Source organism: Lissotriton vulgaris, chromosome 2_1 (genome assembly GCF_964263255.1).
Source record: "Lissotriton vulgaris chromosome 2_1, aLisVul1.2, whole genome shotgun sequence".
NCBI lineage: Eukaryota > Metazoa > Chordata > Amphibia > Caudata > Salamandridae > Lissotriton > Lissotriton vulgaris.
In genome coordinates this window covers 1,960,877,839-1,960,893,943 of record NC_141687.1, presented here as the reverse complement: position 1 = coordinate 1,960,893,943, position 16,105 = coordinate 1,960,877,839, and the positions used below count along the sequence as shown (strand labels likewise).

At 43.1% G+C, this 16,105-nt stretch overlaps 1 protein-coding gene across 1 annotated transcript in view; it reads left to right on the top strand.

The window, feature by feature from the left end:
- LOC147733561 (aminopeptidase N-like) overlaps positions 1 to 16,105 on the top strand; it is a 491,573-nt gene that overhangs the window by 156,077 nt on the left and 319,391 nt on the right. The window contains exon 12 of the mRNA XM_086958148.1: positions 10,927 to 11,060. Coding sequence (XP_086814274.1) covers positions 10,927 to 11,060 — 134 coding nt within the window. The remainder of the gene's footprint in view (positions 1 to 10,926; positions 11,061 to 16,105) is intronic.

Sequence of the window (16,105 nt, the reverse complement as noted above, 5' to 3'; positions counted from 1 at the left end):
CCCCTAGGTTGAAAACTTTCAGCACCAAGGCCACTGCCACCTCTAAATAGCCTATAGTCCATCGCTTTTCTGGAAAACAACAGTTGGCATAGGACGACCCCATGGTTCTACGTGGAGCACTCTCTGCCAGCCGGGTCAGGATTTTTTTGGGTTTATAACTTGCGCTAACTGAAGAAAGTGTTTTACACTGTGGGAAAGCAGGCAGTTTGGCAAGAGATTGGTGATTATTTCTTCCAGGCAGTGCCGAAATGTGATTTTGCCAAGAAAATAAGTGGGACAGACTGCATGCTTTTCACGACCACGATGCACTTACTGCCAGCGTGCTTGCTGCCTAAATGCAGCTACTCAGAAAGCATGCAAGGTGGTTAGGGCCCAGGTGTGCTGTAGCTTGAATGAATAAAGCATTCTAGTGTGGCGATGCGGACACCAGCACTAGTCTGACCACTAATGAGTGGTACTTGACAGGACTACAAATGTGAAAGTGAACGCTCTTCAAAATTTCAAAAAGTGTATCTTTTTAACATTTGAAAGCTTTGACATTATCAAGTCAAATTATAGCACCGCACTAAGACTTCATTAAACATAGAAGGATGGAGGGGCTGACACCTCCACCTGAATAGGGCTATGCCTTTTCCAACACAAATAGCTATATAACCGCCTGTAGTGTGCCTGGAGCCAGAGAAGAAAGGGCAGGGGCCTTTTGAGGATCAAAGACAGCCGTCTTTTATTGTCTCCCCCACTTCAAAGACACATTTTGGTATTAGTACTGGACCTCGCTGTGACATCCCCAAATTAGTTCACTTTGGGGTCTGGAGGAGACTCTGCAACTATGAGATACAACGCTGCTAGGAAGGACTGCCCCTTTGTCACTTGCTTTGCTGTACTGCCTATGCACTCTGCTCAGCTATGTTGGCCTGCTCCCTGCTACCTCTGCAATGAGGGACAACTGGGTCTCTATATCCTACAAGTTCCCAAGAACTTGTTAGCTTTCCTCCTGTTATGGAAGAATCAGGGCTATTTGTATGTTATTGGGCCACCAGACACGCTCACATAGTCTAGCGCCTGCTGTGTTGGCGCTCGGTCACCTTTTGCTACTAGTCGTACTCGACACTGCTGTTTCTGAAGATACCGCAGCGGTGTAGATCTTTACCCTCAGTCAGCGCCGGGAGCACAGAGTGGTGTGAGCGCATTCTGGTTGCCTAGCAACACAACGATCTGAGCTCGCTCTCTCCAGGCTCTTTGGGTTGAAGATTCACAAGACTGCACCTACTGTGGCTGAACACCAGTCCTGCCTGCCTCTTTACCTCTTACCAACACGAGCTCCATGTGTGAGGCCCACCAACACAGCAGTATGGGGCCACAGACCTGCCTGTGCTCCAGCGGCCATGCCAGAGCCCAACTCCTCTTCCTACCACGTGGACCCTGTGTGCGACACCCCCGACAACGAGAGCAGTGACTCCAAGCCCCAGGTACTGTCCCGAAGGCCTGTGCAGGCTAACTTCAACCCCCATTGCATTGAAAACCTTTTCGAGGCGGAGGAGGCGGTGGGCTCATTTGAGGATTACTGTAACTCCCTTAAAGGTTCCTGAGCACTGTGATGAGCTATTAACGTTACTAGTACTGGCATAACTCTTGATAGACTATTAGATTGTTGTCCTTTAGGCCTGGTTTTAATTACATAAAGATGGTCTATTTTTCTAGTGTGGAGTGTTTTGCTTTGTCTTTCCCTGTGTTACTTTACTATGCGTTGCAGAAATACCTCTTGATAAGCCTCCTCTGCGCCAAGCTACCAGACGAGGAGCACAGGTAATCTTGCATCTGAATTAACCTGAGTGGTGGTGGGTACTGCTTGGCTTAGGTGTATACCTTAGCCAAACAAAAACCCCATTTGTAACTGACAAATTCAGCAGCGCCTGCTATCATTCCGAGCTGCAATGTGCAAGTGGAGGGGTCAGCAGCTTATCAGACTTCACCTGGGCCCAGAACAAAGGCCGAAGTTAAAGGGCCTTCAGGCCTCCTTCTGTTCCAAGGAGATATCTGGAGCCTCAAACCTAAAAGCAAATGCTGCAGGTGAGGAGGTTTGGACGTTTCTGAATCTCCGCCCCCTAATCATGTGGGAGTGCCGTCATCAAATTTTAAATGGCGCTTCCAAAGTGGACAAGTGAATTCTCTTTCAAGCAAGACGGCATCTGAGGAAGGAAAAACATGCCGAAATGCATCATGCCCCTTGGAACTGTGCACTGGCAATAAAGAACGCTGCTTCATCCTACCTGTGGTGGCTGTCATCCTTTCTGAGAAAAGGGAAAGGTCGTTGCTTTCATGTGTATATATATATATATATATATATATATATATTACCTACTGGCGGTCGCCAGTAGGTAGTTATAGTTAGGATAATTTTCAATGTTAAATCTCAACATTCTATTTTGAATAACTTTGGCGCCGGTTGACGAATCTGCCTGAAATTTTCAGGAAAATGGTCTCATGGCGGTCCGGTCCTTCCCTGAAAGTTTGGGGGGGATTCGTCAAGCGGGGGCCGAGATAAAAGGGGGGTCCCAAAACGCGTTTTCCCCATGTTAATTTCCATAGGGCGGTCGATTTCACTTTTAGCCCGAACGGCTGAATGGATTTCCACCAAACTTGGCAAAATTGTAGGGACTGGTAGCCCGATGTGCCTTTGCTATGTCTCAAGATATGTGCTCCAGTGGATTTTGAGTAATTTAGGTTCAAAAAAATATATATATCTATAGGCGCTCTCCCGTGCGCGCACCGGAGTGCGCTCCAGGCGCGACACGCGACTTGCGCGCAGGAAGCTGATTGGATCTCAGTTGTCTGTAAACATTCTAAACAGTGCGGAGCGGCCGCCATCTTGTGTCTCGGTAAAATCGAGACACAAGGGGTTTGAAAAAAAAAGGGGCAAATGACCATAAGGGGGAAGAGTAGACCCCCTCTGACCCCCTAGGTTTGATGTAGGGACTAAAATAGGGTCCTGCAGGGCATTCAAATTTTTTTTTCGTTTTGCGCGGGGGAAGCGCATGGTACGCGCACCGGCGAAGCACGGGGAAAATCCAGGACCATATTTATGAAGGCCTTGCGCTGTTAGTTTTGCGCTTCCTGTGCGTCAATTTTTGTGACGCACCAGCGGTGTAAAAAAATGCGCATTGTTATGCAATATTTAAAAAGTGACACATCTATCTAGATGCGTCACTTTTTAAATATAGTGCAACGAGGTACATTTTATTACACTGCTGGTGTTATGCGTCACTTTTCTGTGCGCACTCCTTATGACATTCCAGATGTGTCATATTTAATGTATGACGAATCATGTTGCAAGGAGTTACAGATACGTCAGTATTTCTGACATATCTGTAAACATAAAAGTGATGCGAGGCAGGTGCAAGATTTTGACGCAACAGCATCCTAAAAGTGACGCAGAGAAATCTTATAGATTTCAGTACGTCGTTATTACCAAGCTTTTTGCGGGGGAATGCCCCTTTTGCATACATTATACCTGATGCAGATACAATATGGCGCAGAGTTTTAAAAAGTGACCCATGTACCTAGATGCGTCACTTTTTAAAAATAGCGTCAGGTATAATGCATGCAGAGGGGGTGTTCTCCCGCAAAAAGCTTTGTAATAGCGACGCAGTGAAATCTTTGAGATTTCACTGCGTCAGTTTTAGGATGCTGTTGCGTCAAAATCTTGTGCCTGCTTTACAGCAGGTGTTAGACTGAGGCAAGACCTTTCATATGCTGCTTTCCCCATTTGAAAGGACACATTACTGGAGTTGCGTCACTTTTGTGACGCACTCCAGCAATGCGTTACTTGGAATGTCATAAGGAGTGCGCACAGAAAAGTGACGCATTGCACCAGTAGTGTAAAAAAATGTGCCTTGTTGCGTTATATTTAAAAAGTGAGGTATCTAGGTAGATGGGTCACTTTTTAAAATCAAGCGCCACATTATATCTGCGTGAGGTATAATGCATGCAGAGGGGGTGTTCTCCCACTAAAAGCTTTGTAATAGCGACGCAGTGAAATGTTTGAGATTTCACTGCGTCACTTTTAGGATGCTGTTGCATCCTTTAAATATAGTGCAACGAGGCACATTTTATTACACTGCTGGTGTGATGCGTCACTTTTCTGTCCACAGTCCTTATGACATTCCAGATGTGTCATATTTAATGTATGACGAATCATGTTGCAAGGAGTTACAGATACGTCAGTATTTCTGACATATGTGTAAACATAAAAGTGATGCGAGGCCGGCGCAAGATTTTGACGCAATAGCATCCTAAAAGTGACGCAGGGAAATCTCATAGATTTCAGTACGTTGTTATTACCAAGCTTTTTGCGAGAGATTGCCCCCTCTGCATACATTATACCTGATGCAGATACAATATGGCGCAGAGTTTTAAAAAGTGACCCATGTACCTAGATGCGTCACTTTTTAAAAAATAGTGTCAGGTATAATGCATGCAGAGGGGGTGTTCCTTGCAAAAAGCTTGGTAATAATGACGCAGTGCGTCACTTTTAGGATGCAGTTGCGCCAAAATCTTGCGCCTGCTTCACAGCAAACCTTTCACATGGTGCTTTTTCCATGTGAAAGGACACATTACTGGAGTTGCGTCACTTTTGTGACGCACTCCTGCAATGCGTTACTTTTGTGTTTACAGATATGTCAGAAATACTGACATATCTGTAACTCCTTGCGAATTGATTAGTCATATATTAAATATGACATATCTGGAATGTCATAAGGAGTGCGTCCAGAAAAGTGACGCATCGCTATTTTCACGTAGCGATGCGTCACTTTTCAGAAATGAGGCCTCCAGTTTATTCACTGTGTCATAACTTTCTTTTCTAACACTCACCTTCTTTCATTCCTCCTACTTCACTTCCTTTCACCTCTCATACCTTTCTGTTCTTTCTTACTCATTCTCCTTTCAATTATCAATGCACTATATTTCACTTACTCTTCATTTTTTAAGATTATAGCTCTTTGATGAGAATTGGAGGTAGTTCTGAAAAGAACTTTTGGTTTTCTTCTTTTAACTGAAGAGGAACAAAAACAGGGAATAGAAACTGCTCAACAGGAGCAAAAAGAAAAGAAAAAAATTAGGGGTGGGAAGGGCAGTGATGGTTCTCCAATGCCCGAACCATGAGCAGGACACTTTGCTCCCCATAGGTGAGGAGTTGATTGCAGTATCTGCATCTGACGACCCCATGGTTGAATGCAGGTTGAATGTTTGCTACCTGCCCCTGAGATTGTTCTCTTCCAGAAGAAGTTGCTCCTCCTGTTGATGTAGAGGCCCCATCTCTGGGAACCTCCTGTGCCAGAGCCCTGACACTTTCCCGGGCAAAATTCTGGGGGTGCCTCCTCTCCACATGGCGAATCATGGTGAAGTTGCCAAAAGAGTATTTTTTTGGGGGGTTACCCCGTGACAGGACCTGTTTGCAGATCCTGCACTCTACTTTTGGTGCATTCACCTTCTTCTGGCCTTCTGGAAACTTAAAAAATTTCCAGATGAAATGTTCCTTCACCTTTGGGGTAGGAGGCTCTTCATCAATGAAATCATTGGAGTCATCTTCACTGCTGGATGGTCTGGCAGCCATGATGAGTCCAGGAATATGGAGCAGCAAAAAAGGCAGGTCTTTCAGTCACAAAAGTGAAAGAAGAAGTGAAGGAAATGGGTGGGGATTTCATTCATTGTAAAAAAAAACTGTTAGCAACCAATGAAAAGTGTTACGCTGCGCGCTCCGGAGCACTTCCGAGTGCGTTTACGCAGCGCGATCGTAGGCGCTTCCGAGGCGCAAACGTGGCGCGATCGTAGGCGCTTTTCCGTGCGTTTATGCGCCGCGCACGTATGCGCTTCCGAGGGCACTTACGTTGCGCGCCGAAGTGACGTCATCAATCTTTTATAGAAATGCATAATCATTTTCCATATTAAAAAAAACAAATTTTATTTGTATGGTACGAAATGTTTTGCATTATTATTAACTTTTCATTCATATTTTTTTTTCACGAACGACAGTTGCGCTCTGGGTGCGCTTTCAGATGAGCTCTCGGAGAAGCTTACAGGAGAGCTTAGCTGAAAGCTTCCCGGAGCGCGCACCCAGAGCGCAAAAGAAAAAAATTATAAAAAAAAATGAATACTTAAAAAAAAACCGCAAATTGTAAAAAAAAAAAGGTTAGAAACTCGATATACAAAGGAATTAGCATTTAAAAAACTATGAAATTCACTGAAAAAACCATAGGTTTCACACCAGTTATAGTTAGGAATTAGCATTTAAAAAACCTATGAAATTCACTGAAAAAACCATAGGTTTCACACCAGTTATAGTTAGGAATTAGCATTTAAAAAACCTATTAAATTCACTGAAAAAACCATAGGTTTCACACCAGTTATAGTTAGCTGGAAATTTTACTGATATAAAACCATTGAAATTCCCACGTTATAGTTAGATGGACTCACTATAACTTGCGCGTGCAATGCACTGCTGATGATGTCTTATTAAGCCAGTTAACCAATCAATTTTTAAAAACCATCCATTTAGACACTTATTTAAACATTTATTCTTCCATCAACTTTTACATATACATATATAAAATATATTTATTTTTCAGAAAGACACACATTCACTGGATGGTGTCATCAGTGATGTCATGAGTGATGTCACTGACCATGTCATGAGTGATGTAATATGTGATGTCATCAGCAGTGCATTGCACGCGCAAGTTATAGTGAGTCCATCTAACTATAACGTGGGAATTTCAATGGTTTTATATCAGTAAAATTTCCAGCTAACTATAACTGGTGTGAAACCTATGGTTTTTTCAGTGAATATATATATATATATATATATATATACATACATATACACACACACACAATTACTTACCTTAACCACTTTTACCAAGTATATGCCTTTACCACGCATGTCTTTGCCTTGTAATGGCATGCGTGGTAAAGGTATATGCATGGTAAAAGTGTGCTTTGCAATGGTAATGCGTTGTAACCGCACTTGTGTTGTTACAACCACGTTATAATGCCATTCTTTGTGTTGGCATGCGATATAATGTCATATATTCCCTGAGAGACCTTCACTTGCTATCTTTCAACAAAAGATTTACCTTAGCTCAAGCGCCTCACGCACGCCTACAAATCCCTCCACAACGCCAGACATACATAGCTCAAGCACCACTTCTGCTTCTACACTCTCCCTTGACATCTCCACTCCGCCCAACTGGCGCAGGCCACCATCACACATCTGTAGACCAGTGCTGGAGAAAGATCCTTGTCTAAACTTCTGGAACGTCCTGCCTCTACACCTCAGGCAATCACCATCACGTCCGCAATTAAGGAAGGACCTCAAGACTTGGCTCGTCAAATCAATCGTAGATCCCTTCCCTCAACACCCCACACACAGCGCCTTGAGACCCTACGGGTGAGTAGTCTTGCTTTAAATAGTAATTGATTTGAAGCAATGGAGCAGAAAGAAAGGCTTAAAGCTTATCACATCATAAGACGCTTGCTTTTGAATTTGTATTTGCAAAATTTTAAAATTTAAATACCACTATTTTGTTTTTATTTCTTTTTATAGTGCTACTCATCCATATATAGGGTGTCAAAGCGCTTTATATCACATGTACACATATATTGACAATAAATGAAGAGTGTAAATCAATGTACAGGTTGTGTTACAAAAGTAAGTGAGGGTTACAAGGTTGAAGAGTTGCATGCTGTTTATAGCTCACTGTGCTATATGGGTAGGATTAAAATGTATGCACTGTCACTGCACATAACCAAATGAGCTCTGTATTAAAAGCAGTAACCCACTTATCTAGTTTCATAAAATAAAAATCTGTCATCTGCATATTACATAGAATTTTGCATGGAGTGCACTTCATGACACACATTAACTCTTGCAAGTTTATTTAAATGCACTCATGAGTCATGATACTAGACTAGAGTGTGCTATATGTTAAAATAATTACAAAGTAGTATATTTAAATAATGGAAATATTGCAAAAATAATTTAAATGAACAATAATTAATACTTCACACTTACCCTAGTTATCAGGCAGCTTCTGTGTTGGTCAGTCAGCCGGTTGATGCTAGTTGCTGGCTGGCTGTGCTTCTCCTTTTGTTGTCCAGCAGCTACTGGCTCAGAGAGAGCTGAAACAGTAAAGCTTTCACTTTCAGGATGAAAATGAAAGCTCTTCTCTGTGCAGCATGTGACACCACGTCACAGGGTCATGAGTTAAGTTTAATGACTGTGACATAAATAAAATGCTTACAGCGTTTTCTTTTTTTTTTAAATAAAGTTAAAAGTTTATATACAATAATCATTCAGTGTAATGATTATTTTATTTTTAAAAATGACCTTTCCCAAATGAGTCGTTTTTGAGATGGCTGGGGTCAGTTATGCATGACCCCACCCCCTCCAGTGACGACTAATCAAAGGGTGGGGTGAGGGTGTTCTCGTCATCATTCCCCAGCCTTCAATGCAGCCTCGGGCTTACACTGTACCCGCCCGAGGCTGCTGTAAATTTATGATGCTACCTTGCGTCATTTCTGGGCGGGCCCCAAAAGGGCCATTCTTTATATTCCCGGGCTGGCACCTAATGCGCCCGGTGTTTACACTCCGGCAGTGAGGCTTTAGCATTAAATTGTGACACATGCGCAAAGCGCATGTGTCACAAATCACCCCACCCGCTGCCTCCATTTCCTGCCTGGCCTGCCTGCTGCTGCAGTGACGCTCGCTCGAGTGCGTCCTAAACTGATGGCAGGCAGGCAGGCAGGCAGCAGGATGTCACGGCCGGGGCTTTGATCAGCACTGCAGTGCGGCTCGGGATTTAAAATGCCTGGTAAGTAACATTGCTGTTACTTAGCATTTTAAATCCCTGGCTTGCTCTATGCCGGCCGAGTCGATAGGGAGGGCGGAGCCCCGCCGCCCTTGAAGGAAAACCGCCGCTGGTGCAGACCCAGCATTCCAACGTGGAGCCTCCCTCTTGAGGCACTCCGCGACCCTGCTCTGAGCCCTACCATGTCACAGTCCATAACCTCATACTTCCAACCCAATGAGGGAACAGCCCAAGCCGGCATTGATAGGGATGCCCTCAAGGTGGTACTGCGGGGGCAAGTCATACAGGCAGTGTACGGCATCCCTATGACACTAACAAGAGTACTCCAAGAGTTGGAAACTGAAGTACAACAATATGAACATAAGGCCCCCACAGAACCGCACACAATACCTATACTCACCAAGGCTAGACTAACACATAAGGGAATAATGGACAAACTATGCCCCCTAGATTACAAGCAATACTCTAACCATGTAGAAGGAGACAAGGCAGGCAAGATACTTGCATGTATGTTGAAAAGCAATCTTACACAGCCACCCATTACTGCAATATATACCCTGGCAGGTAACTTAGTCAATACACAGGAACAAATAAACAACTTCTTCTATCTTCTATAAGTATTATACAGCGCTGTACAAGGCCCGCCCCAGAATCAGGTGCTCCTCAGGAGAAGCAGCTTTTTCTGGAACAAGCGACTCTCACGCAAGTAACCCAGGCTCAATTCACTGAGCTAGTGGCCTCACACACAGTGGATGACATCTCTGACACTATCAGGCAGTTAGCCAGAGGTAAAACCCAAGGGATGGATCGTTGGCCCACAGAATTCCATACCACATTCTCGACTCAGTTGGCACCCCGGTTACTTGTCATTGCCATACAATTTTCTTGTGCCTGTTTTTGTGTTCCCGACATTAATTATGTCAATTTTGATGTAAAGCCTGTCCAGGCTTCTATTGTATTGAGACCCTCATAGCCACTGGCTTTTATTAATTCTTTTACTGTACTGTGCAGGTCCTGTAGGGTTTCAATTCTCCATTTGATGTGCTTTAGATCAATCGAATAGATGTTTCCCTCCATTACTGGGGTAGCCTGATGCTATGTAAATTTAGGCTGAAATAAATGGGTTGATAAGAAAGCTCAGGGTAGGGTAAGAAAAATTGGAAAGAAATTACATCAATGGTATAGAAATTACCATAAAATTAAGTCTGGTTCACGCCTTCACTTCATGGTATGTATACTTAGGAGAGGTATCTTCCGTTGATCTGCCATTTATCAGTCTCATTTTTAGATACTCTAATGCCTTTACTAGCTGATGGCCTGTACGGTCAGGAGAAGTTGTCTTTAATTGACTTACTTAGACTATTAAGAAGAGCACATTAAGCCTATTTGGGAACAGGAGTATGAATCCCAAATTAGTCAAAATCTGATATTACATTTAATTCTCTGTTATTTTCATTAGGCATCTGTGCGCTCAATAAATTCGGATAACATAACATAACATAACATAACATATCATTTACCTCCTCACATTTGTATTTTATTCATTCATTGAACGGTTAACCACTAGTTAGAGACCATTGGAAAAACTGTTATACTGTTTGATATATTAGGGTAGTGTAAGTACCACAATGCTTCACAATGGGAGCTTTACTTGTGCATGTGTAAGCTACACCTGAACCAGAAAGCTGGTGGGGGTGGATGGGGCGAAAGGGTGTTTCATTTTTGCCACCTTATCCAGTTCTCTTTAAATGTATAATTTAGTTATGATCCATGATTATTATCTAGGCTACCATATGCGTAATTAAATGTGCATAAAATCGTTTCCATAAACTGTATTACAAGACGTATGAGAATACTAAAGCATTACTGATTGAATAACATTATGGGCTGAAATTAATTATGTCAAAGTCTGCAAAGACAAAATAGTCCACGTGCTAATTTTTGTGCCAACCGTTTTATTTTAAAAAGAAATGTTGAGTGCTGTTTTACCATTTATGTATCTGGTATTAAGCAACGAGATATTGCCCATAAGGTATAACATTATCTTGTTTTCTGCCAGCTACCATTGAAGCATTTAAAGTAGATGCTGGAAGCTGGATTTTGCTGAACATCAAAGCAACTGGATACTTCAGAGTTGATTACGACCAAGAAAACATGAAGAATCTTCTTAAGCAACTGGAAACCAATCCCAGTGTAAGTTCAAATCGTTATAACAAATTAAAACATCTCACCCTACCTGAATTCATGTGTTTGAAATGTATTCAGAAAGCAGTATTTTCACAAAAATGGCTTGTAAAGCCATCAATTTTTAGAATTCCCGGAATCAGAGATCCAGAGGCCAGCTGCAGACATTAAGAAGGCCTTGTCACCAGTGCCAATATTCATGAAACACGCAGCATAATGCATTTCTTGTTGCTGATATTAATGTATTAATTATTGGATTATTTGCAATACAAACCAAGCAATATAATTTTATGTCATTGTTTTAGGTATAGTAGGCAAATACGTAGGTCATATCATCTAGCCATAATGTAGAGAGACATAGGTTGACTTCTATATAGCGCGGTCTAAAGTTACAAGATTGCGGGAAGCCTTCGGTTATCCCAGACTGGACTATACAAATAATTTTAGGAATCTCAAATGTCTTGAAGACATTATTCCAACCTCTGTCTAAAGTCTGTACTGCCTTTTGTCATTTAAAAAAAACCTCATGAATGAATATGCTTGAAATGTTCGCTTTGCATTGATGATCCCTTTAAACCAGAACATGGGCAGTGCCAAGCCTCCAGAATTCAGGATCATCACAACTCATGCGGCCATCGTAGTAATAAAAGTGAAAATCTTGAATGCCAAATCCACCTCTCATAAATGCCTGAAAAAGTCACTGAAGTGTCCATTGTTTTCGGTTTTTCCCACAAATAAAACCTATTATGAGGAATTAAGCTTGAGGGAAAAAAACTGCTGTGGGAGATAACAGAGCATAGCTCTCGCATGACAGAAAAATGAGAAACAATCAAGCCCAACCAATGATAGAGGCAGTGTAAACTATCTTTTATGGGGTCTTGCTACAGTGTCCAGCTGCGGCTGGAAACTGAGCTCATATAGGTTACTTCTGAATCCGATTCCTAAGTACCTCATGAAGTGTGCAACTGTAAGGGAGTTGATTGTTTGAAAGGTGCACTCTCTGGATGTAGGTTTTGGGTGGTATTAAGTAGATGTTCTATTATTTTATCATACTAAATTGCATGCTTCCCAACAGAGACCACGATTATGCAGGGATCTCTATTGTCTGTCGTGATTGACCTACCCGAGAAAAAACTCTGAAGGGGGGTCCTTCTTCCTATTTAGAAAGACAAGGGCGGTTGATAAATAAAGTGTAAACATTTCCTAAATATAATCACTTTGAAATCTCATTTTGTGCACTATATGAATACCAAATCATGCATACATATAACTGGTTTAAGTTTTATGCACTTAAGTAGGGGGAAAGCATACCAAACAGAAACAGATAAAAACAGATATATTGTAATTTGAGTATCAAATTAATGTTATCTCGCCATTATTATTATCACTGGAGAGCAGTAGCAGCTGCTAAACAATAGGTGTGGTCGGGCGGGGGAAAATGGGATGTAGGGAGGGGGTGGGAAATAATAAAGACAAAAATAGCACATACCTTTATACTGCCGACAGTCGACCACTGCCTCTTCTCCCTCAATGCTCCTATCTGGACTTGGCAGGAAGCACACAGCCTCCCAGTATCCCCTGACCAATCACAACGCTGCCTTACATGGTTCGGCGCTCAGACAGGGGTTGGCAGGCTGTGCATGATCTGCACCCCGGGGCGTAAAACATGCAGAGTGCGTATGATGGTTTGGACGGCCCAAATCTGCAGTCCAATCCATCATACACACTTTAGGTGCTGGCACCCTCCTCCCCCTGTGATGCAGGGAGCCCAGCCTTGCCAACCTGGCTTCAGCTGAAAGCTGAATACAAAAAAGAAAATGATAATAACAGACGTTGTTATCATTTCATTTTGTTGTATTCAGCTTGCAGTTGAAACAATGGGGCGACCCTCACTGCCGGAAAAAATATAAAGTAGATGTTGATACTGTTATACCTGATATACTTTTTTTTAAACTTCTTTTTATTGGAATTATAGTCATAGAACAATCATACAATTATCATCACAGTTTGGGGTCTATGTATTTGGTACAGTGGTACATTTTTACGTGTCTTGGTACAAAATGTTAGGTTCCTTTCATGACAGTTCAATACAAGCACTGTATACATTCAACCGTTTTTTGCCCCCTGGGTTCTCCGTAGTGCCTTACAAGTTACACAGATAATCACTATACTATGCCGTAGTCATCGCATCAGTTCGTTTGTTTCACATCCTCTTGAGCAACTAGATTATTACAATTTCCGCTATCCCACATCCTTTATATCAAACTTAGTCCCTCCTTTTCTGGCTGCCATGTGTATTCCCATCCCTCATTTCTGCTGTCTTCCGTCTCACTGTTATATTGGTATGACCAAGACAGTTTATGTGGAGTCACGTGGGTGTGTAATTAGGTAGCATGTCAGCGGGGCCCATATGTCCCTGGGCTTGGAGGCCATGGGTAGTAGTTCTGCGTATGTTAGGAGCTTTTCTTGGCAAGTCACTAAATCATCAATCCAGGTCTTAAACTTAGGCGCTCGCCCCATACCCCAGCGGCATGCCACTCTTCTCTTAGCCATAAGTAATGCCATAGCCACAAATTTACGGTGTTCCGCTCGCACCTGTTTGACATAGCCTAATAGTTCCATCAATGGGGTGGAGCTGCCATGCATGTTTATCATCTCCGCTAACTCACGAAAGACCTGTTCCCAATACTCCTTCACCACTGGACACTCCCACGCCAGATGGAGAAAGTCTGCTCCTTCGGCTCAGCACCTGTCGCATCTATCCGAGTCCCTCAACCCAAATCTGTGCATTCCGGCAGGCGTATAATACAATCTGTGTAGGAACTTATAGTAAATTATACGAAGCCTGCTACTGGCTGATACTTGTTCATTTTGCGTACAGCAGAATTCCCACTGTTCATCAGTCAGGTCAAAGCCCAGCTCCTCCTCCCACTTCACGCGGGTCCCAGCGTTCGGGACTGCCATTTGTGTATGCACTGTTCTGTATATTAAAGATACTAGGCGTCTAGCTGCCCCACATTGTAGCATCACTTGCAGTGGTATCAAGGCGTGTGGTTCGGCAGGGAAATCCGGCGTAACAGCTCGTATCCCTTGTCTAAGCCGGATATACAAAAAAATATCCATCGGGTCTGTTGTGTATTTTGAAGCATTTGTTCCAGGGTTCTAAACTGGCCATTATGGTACCAGCCCCCACTTACAAATATGTGAACGTTTCTTAAAGTATGGAAGATGATTTCCTGCAGTAGTGGCACGCTCGGATGGTAAGTAGGTGACAGCAATGGGGAGTAGAGCATGGGTGTATCCAGTATTTGCCCTATTTGTTGCCATGCTGAAATCGTGCATGTCAGGGTGTTCGGCATCTTGTCTCTAGTCCTATTTTATATATTATGCCATCAATGGGTACTGGATGTCCTAGCCAGTGTTCCGCTGTAACTTGCGGCATGTATTGCGGCTGTGTCATCAAAAACCAGGCATAGTGGGCTTACGCGCCTATGTAGTACAATTCAAAGTTTGGTATCCCAAACCCTCCCTGCGAGTAGGGCCTGGTCAGCACACTTCACTGCAATCGCGGTTTCCTGCCACCCTATACAAGTCTCGTCAGCTCAGATCCCGACGTCTTGAAGAAGAAAGCTCCGGGATAAAATGGGATATTTAAAAATAGGTATAGCAGTTGGGGAAGTATTATCATTTTGATCAATGCCATTGAGAGTTGTAGAGCAATCCATTTTGTAATACGTTCGTTATTCAGGTCATGGCCGTACCATAATTCAGTCTCATTAGTTCCTCTCTGTCCTTAGCGACTCGTATTCCTAAATACTTCAGCTCTTCGTCACACCAATCTAACGGATAGTCAAGGGGGAAGCGAACCGTGGCCCTCGTTAGTGGGAAAATGTGTGATTTCCCCCAATTGATTTGGATTCCCGATAGTTTCCCGAATACTATAAATTCTCGCAGTACTGGCTTTAGATTCTGCTGAGGGTCTTGAATGTATAGAGTGATGTCATCGGCATATAAGGATATCAATATTTGACGCAAATTACACTTCAGGGCCTTGTCATTATGGCACTGTCGCAGCTTTGCCACCAGCGGCTCCACTGCGTTTGCAAAGAGTAACGGGGGAAGTGGACATCCCTGCCGGGTGGCCCTAGTAATCTTAAATTGTGGCGAAGTCTGCCTATTTATCCGTACCTTAGCTCCTGGCAGATGATACAGTAACTGGATCCACGAAAGAAAGAGGGGGGGGAAGCCCATCCTAAGCATTACACCAAATATGTAGTCCCATTCAATAGAATCAAAGGCCTTAGTGGTGCCTAAAAATACAGCTGCTATTGGTAATTCCTGTGAGACATTATTTAGGATAGTAAACAGTGTCCTCAGATTATGTGTGGTGGTTCTCCATGGCACAAATCCAGACTGGTCAGGAAGGATCAATGCCTCAATTAGTAGGCTCAGTCGGGTGGCGATTAGTTTCGCCAGTATTTTTGCGTCACAATTAAGTAGAGATAGTGGCATATAAAAGTCACAATACTGCGGCGACTTACCTGGTTTCAACAATGAAATTATAAGAGCCTCCCTCATAGATGAGGGGAGGCTGCCCACCTCCAGCGATTCCTCATATACCTCATGCAATATAGGGGCCATTAGGTCTACATATGTTTTGTAAAATTTCAAAGGAATTCCATCAGTCCTTGCGGCCTTCCTGGACTGCATGCCCATGATTGCTTCTCTGACTTCATCTAATTCAAAAGGGGCACATAGAAACATCCTCTGAACATCTCTAAGCCATCCTAGCACCACGTCCCCCAAAAAAGTATCATTGTCCAGCACATCCTCCCTATTTGTAGTGTACAGCCGCTGATAGTGGCACGTAAATGCATTCAGAATATTGGTGGTATCTCTATAAACCTTCCCCTCGAGGTCCTCAATTTCTAGTACATAATTAGTGCAGTTGGGTTTCCGCACTATTTGCGCCAGTGCCTTGCCTGGTCGTTCACCTTCTCCATAGCACCTGGCTACCCAGTATCTGCCCCGAAATCTTACTTCCCTTTGTGCCA